Below are 6,137 nucleotides of genomic sequence, written 5' to 3' on the forward strand. Positions count from 1 at the left end.
ATAAATGCCAGCCAGAGCAAAGCAGCGAGTCCAAAATTAAGTAATGTAAAGTTAGTAACTAATTATTAATTAGGAACTTATCTTGAAGTGAAAGATATGTTGTACTTGAGAGTTCAGAGGAAAAAAAAAAAAAAAGACATTACGTTATTTAGTAGTTGATACTTTTATCCTCTCTTAGAAAACAAAAAGAAAAAAAACCACGTAAATTCAAAACATTCTGAAACTTAAAACTTCTAAATTTTGAGCTAGAAATTCTATGAAACACACATTTCTGCAAATGTTACAAGAAAACTCATGGAGTTGTATTAACTATCATATAAATCATTCTGTTCTAGAGCACAGGCTAGAGGAGACACTGGAAGATTTGGTTACGTCACACTTGGAGAAAAATCTTCATGATGGCTGCAGGTGCAAGTCATGGCCTTCATTTCTCCCTAAGAAACACAATCACAAAGATATGAAAGGATGAACACTGCAAGAAAATGGACAGACCAGGAGGTTCATACCCACAAGAGCAAGGGCGCTGGGGAGGGAAGGTAGCCACTGCTGGTATGGCAATCAGGAATATCTACTCAAAATCCATTTTCTCATCACATTGACAGGCCCTATCCCTAATGAACACCTGAATGCCAGCATTTTGATCACAAGGTAGCAAAGTTAAGGCATATTTTTGGCAGTGCCACCCTGCTGGCTAGTTCATGCAGGTAAGTCTAAGGCCTCCATCCCCATTGCCATGGAGGGTTCTGCTCAGCCGCAGCTGAGACTCCCTCTGCCCGACAAGTACCTGAGGGGTATTTGGCTTTCGCATGGTTGATGACTGGGTGCTGCAGGGGCGTTATGATGCCTTGGTCGGGTTTCTGGAAGGCCGAGATGAGGTTGTGCACTTTCCGAAAGAGCCTCCGGTGGACACCAGGCGCGGTCTGCGAAGCCCAAGGGTGAGAGGTGAGAGGGAACGCTGAGTGCTGTGCTTCAGTGCCAAGCTTAGGGCGCTGCCACAGAAGCCTTGTCCTCAGAAATGCAAACACCCCACAGGGAAGGAGCCAGCCCTTCTCTTGAACCCCCTGATGTGCCAACTTCTGATGAGTCGATGAGCCGTACTGCTCTCCTCCTTCCCTCAGGGCATCGCTGCCTCCCTGCACTAAGAGCACACTGTGGTGATGTAAGGCTGGAAGAGGGACAATTTCTACAATCACTATAAGAGAAACCCAGAGTTCGCCGTGTTTACTAGGCAAATTCCCAAGTGATCCCTTGCTATTTCTGACCCGGATTTATTGCAGCCAGTGATTTAACCTCCAGCCTGGGGTTTATCAGTAAGATACTTCCAGCCTGGAAATACCAGTAAGACACTAGAGAACTACCTGGCACTTACTGGGGAGAGGGAGTCCTGACACCACTAAACTAGGCATGGACACAGCTTCTTTGCAAGCCTTTCTCTGAGCATTCTGTACTGGCTCCTGTGTTCAGTGAGTGTTCCTGTCTCTTGTAAAAAGGCAGCAGTGAATGTTAGCTATTTATTAAAATGGGACTTTTTCTATCTTGCTCTATTAGCATCTTTTCAAACACTGTGAAATGAAACCGTGTCTGCTTTTAATCAAAAAATCCGATATTTCTTTTAAATCCTTCTCATTAATAACTCCTCCCCACCAAAGTCATGGAGGACAAGCATAGGTCCTGCCAGCATAGTCCCACCCAAGGGATGCTGCTCTCACCCAGCAGTCGTGGGCTAAATCCTGCCTCACTGGCACCAGCTGGAGGCTTTGCACAGCACTGTTTTCATTTCCCTGCCTTGTCCTTGAAAGATGGGCACGACTTGAGCTTGCTCAGAGGTGAACCAGCCACAGGGAAGGAAGCACAGACAGGAAGGCACCAGCTGCAGCTGGAGCCTGTTTTGGCCTCGGAGGCACATTTCATGAGGATAAATTGGATTTAGGCTGCTGTTTCTAGCAGCTGAGGCCAGCGTGGTCTTAGCAACATTTGCTTAAAGGTTTCTGTTTGTTTGGTATCATGGGTCTGTAACTAGCACCTTTCCCCATGGTATTGAGAGCCCTGGGCCTCCAGGGCACCTACACTGTGAAACACAGATGGGGTTTGCCTAAAATACAGTGAGGGAAAGCCCAAGACCCATACGTAGGAAGCCAGTGGAGGTCGTGGGGAGGAGCTGTAGCAGCTGTAGCTGTCCCAAAAGCCCTCCTGCTTGGGCATAGCAAATCTACATGGTGCTCCCTGTGCCTTACAGGAACGAATGAGCAAATTCTTCCTGGGTACCATTTCCAAGGGTGACACGGATAATTATTTATTCTGCAGCAATGTGAGTCACTTTTACTCCCCCATCTGCTTCTTAGTAACCCCAGGAATCAGTCTTGCCTTCCAGAGCACTGCAACACTTCTATCATCATAATGGCCAAAGAATTATGCCTATCTGGAAATTACTTAATGTTTATAATCAGTGTTCATTAATGTGCAAACAGAAAGCTAATTATGAATTAATACACAGAATACATCCAAAGAACAAGACCTTCATAAAAGAAATACAGGTTAGCATCCCAATTCCATCAACCTAAATGGTTGTCTGTATTGCAAATGGTGTTATTCTACATTTGAATTACAAGTTTCTTATCAGATGGGCAAAAATATGTTTTGTATCACGTTTTGGCTACCCTATATATGTTTTGCACCAATGATTAATTAATCTGGAGAGAAATTAACTTTAAAACACTGTAGATTGAAAATAATTTCCTTAAATGTTCTGACATTAATGGTACATGGGATAGAAGGGAACGGATTGTGCTGGTTAAATTATAAAAACACAATATTTTTGCCATTTAAAATGATGCAAAATAATGCACTATTGCATTATGCAACAGCTGAAATGTAACAGGGAATTAATTTATGAGCTCAAGACTGTCAGAAGTGGCACCAAGACATCTTAGTGATGGGTGCACTCAAGATCGATCACCTTCAATGAAAATCAGACTATACAGAAACATGAATAATTTTAATATATTTCATCAAATCAATACAACATCAAACAGGATGTAGAAATTTTCAGAAGAGAAAGGAGAAATACACACCTCAGTACTCCAGGACCCAGTTTCTGTCTTGGACACTCTGTAAGTATAAACGTAACCCTGATGCCTGGGAAAAAAAAAATAAAAAAAATCAACAGGTGTTTTTTACTCATTTCTACTGTCAGGTTTCACGAGAGGTACACACTGTTATGTGAGAGTCAATTCATCTGCTCACCTTTCCCCCCAAAATAAATTTCCCCATAGAGGATCTAAGTAGATAAAAAACCTGACACACAGGTCAGAAGCAGTGTTCAACCTACGGAGTTCTTTTGGATGAGGGGGGTTGGTATGACTCAGATCTAGTTTAGCAATATTCAGTTACTCTAAGTTAAGTGACATTGTTTTCATCCCTGCCTCATCATGTTTATTCTTTTTTTTCAGTCACGTCCTTTTACTGGCACACACCAGATATACTTCCACTGGAAAAAAGAGGAGGTGTATTATGGGCACATAGCATTACTGTACTGTGATTGATTTAAATGCAGATGTTCCCAGAAGCAATAGCACGAGTGTGATTTATTTGGAAAGCCAGACCCACAAAAGCAAAGTAAATTGCTCTTTGCCTTGCCCATACATTCCTAATTCTCAAATACTGATAAGGAGACTTATAAGAGCGTGGAATCTTCCTTCTTTTTAAATCTAATTTGAGAGTTTTGAGAATAAGGACATAAAACATACTCACGTCCAGAGTTAGTCTTGCTTCTCTTACAAACCCAACACAGTGAATGATTTACATGGTAGATTATTATAGTGACAGCCAAAAATTTAACTCAGAAGCAGAGACAATTGATAGTAGTTCTACAGATGCAATATTAGTTTAGATGGTATCAGATTAGAAAGACTGTATTTCATATTACATAGATTTACATGAATACACAGCAGGATTTTAGGGACCATTCCCTATTTCAGCATCAATTCTTATTCTTAAGAAAGCAGAAAAATACTATATTTCTTTCCAATTATACACGGTATTATAGTAGTTACTACAAAACACCAGAAACCATCAATGACACAGATACTGTATGATTGCGATTACTTACGCTCCGTGTCATGGCTCCTGGATAAATTCTTGTTAAAAAGTCATTACAGCAACCTTTGCAGGGCAGTGTCTGATATAATTTACCCAAGCAGGAAGTTGTTAACAGTTGTCACACTGCTACAACCCCAAGGAGTGGGAGCTAAAATGCCTGTTGTGATTTGTGAGCTCTCCCCCCACCACTTGACTCCCGCTGTGATTAAATACAGAGGCAGAAGACACAAGGCTGTTCCCTCCTGTTGGGGCTGCTGCCAGGACAAACTCCCTGTGCAGCAGCTGAGACACTGCCCTCCTCCTCCTCCTCGTCTGTGGGAATATACCTGACGCAGCCCCACAACCCCACCACAACTTCATCCACCTCTTCGTGTTAACCAAGGGAACGTTTTCCCCAGAGACATGGCTTTCCACCTGGCACCAGGTAGACATGAAAAGTGTCCGACTGTGCTCACTTCATGGAAACTTCAGGAGGAAAACAGCCACCACTTCCCCATTTCTTCCCCCAGCAAGCTCAACTGCTGCAGTCAGGGATTTGGAGGGGCCCAGAAAGGACCCTTGGGAAGAGGTGTGAGCAACCTGCTGTGGCTGGGGGAGGAGGGAAGGACATGGAAGGACAACGCTGTTCTCCTCTACATGCCACAGCACCATGGTCACTGGTGTTTGAAGCCACAGCTTGAGCCCAATTGCTTAGAAGCACATCCCTGTAAGCTACTGAATATGTTAATGTTCAGGGAATCCGCTGTCTCCCATTAGGGCTCTCGGATAATCTCGTACCATCACGTCCTTTCTTAAAACCTCTGAGAGCTGTGCCTGTATTGTCAGCTTTTCATGAGTAGCTGATGTTCACATTAATATTTTCTTTTTAGATATCACAAAGGGCTTTCCTACACCTACATATGTAGCGTGCCAGCCAATATATGGTTACTGAAACTAAGACTTTACAGGCCATAGTGTACTGGGAAGCACCAGAGAGGTCCTGACATTTTGTCCCCTCTCTTTGAAGTGGGTATTTTACCACCACCAGAGTGATTTTTTTCCTTTTCAAGCCTCAAAACCAACAGAATAAGCATGTAAAAATCTAAAACTCTCTTACCTCCTGTTTTTAATAATACACTCTGCATATTATCCATGCTTGTTCCTGGTTGTCCCAAAGCTTTCTGACTGCTCCAATGTCTTTAAAATCTGATTTTTCCGCAAATGGCTCAGTTGTCTGGAAAACTGTTGTTTCCTTCATCATTTTCTCTAACTAACTAAGAGATTGCATGACTTCAAATGGTTGAGGGGCTGGGGTGCTGCCCTGACTCTGAAATGCCTGATGGCTTTCAGCACTCTGCCAGAAGGGTTTACTAAGCTGGACAAATTGAAAAATAGAGGTCAGGTAAAGTAATATTCAGGGCCAAAGCAGAGTGAGGTATAAGACAGACACCTATCCTGCATTTTTCAGAAAATTCCTCTGTAAAATATTTTGACTGAGCCCAGAGATATCTGAGCACAATGGATAGTTCAGATTAAAAACTCATGAAATACAGACAAAGTAACAAGAATTTGCGAACATGGACACTTTGAGCATAGCATGGAAAATAGGAGGAGCATGACATTGCAAGGGGCAAGTGAGAGCTCTCCACTTACCTGGCAAATTAACATTTTTTTTCCCCGGGGGAGAAAGACTAAAAGACCTGAAGGAATTCACTGTACTTAAGCTGAAATCCACAACATTATAATCTGTTGTTGACTCTGAAGCTATCAGGAAACACAGCCACTATGTACATGGGAGATGGCCTAGGACCACCACACCTGCTTCTTCAAAGGAAATGCACAAAGGAAGTAGGACACATTGTGTTAAGAAGGTGAACAGTTAGATCTTCCCATCTAACCACTTTCCATTGGGATCTTTTTTTACACAAAATGAATCAGAGCTCTTCTGCTAATAACTCTCCCAATAAATATGTTCTCATCAAAACTTTCTGTTAAGTAGCAGGAACTTACTTCATTACCACTTCAAAGTGCTTTTTACCTTCCACACGCAAGTGACATGA

The 6,137-nt window shown here is 42.5% G+C and overlaps 1 protein-coding gene across 1 annotated transcript; it reads right to left on the reverse strand.

The window, feature by feature from the left end:
* Nucleotides 1-393: 393 nt before the first annotated feature.
* Nucleotides 394-3,135, reverse strand: SH2D1A (SH2 domain containing 1A; the record flags this gene model as incomplete). Its single annotated transcript, XM_010166514.1, has 3 exons — nt 394-434; nt 785-920; nt 3,072-3,135. Coding segments are annotated over 3 exons (241 nt in total), but the record flags the coding sequence as incomplete, so codon positions are not given.
* Nucleotides 3,136-6,137: the final 3,002 nt, after the last annotated feature.

Source organism: Antrostomus carolinensis, unplaced genomic scaffold (assembly GCF_000700745.2).
Source record: "Antrostomus carolinensis isolate BGI_N321 unplaced genomic scaffold, ASM70074v2 scaffold38450, whole genome shotgun sequence".
Classification (NCBI taxonomy): Eukaryota; Metazoa; Chordata; class Aves; order Caprimulgiformes; family Caprimulgidae; genus Antrostomus; species Antrostomus carolinensis.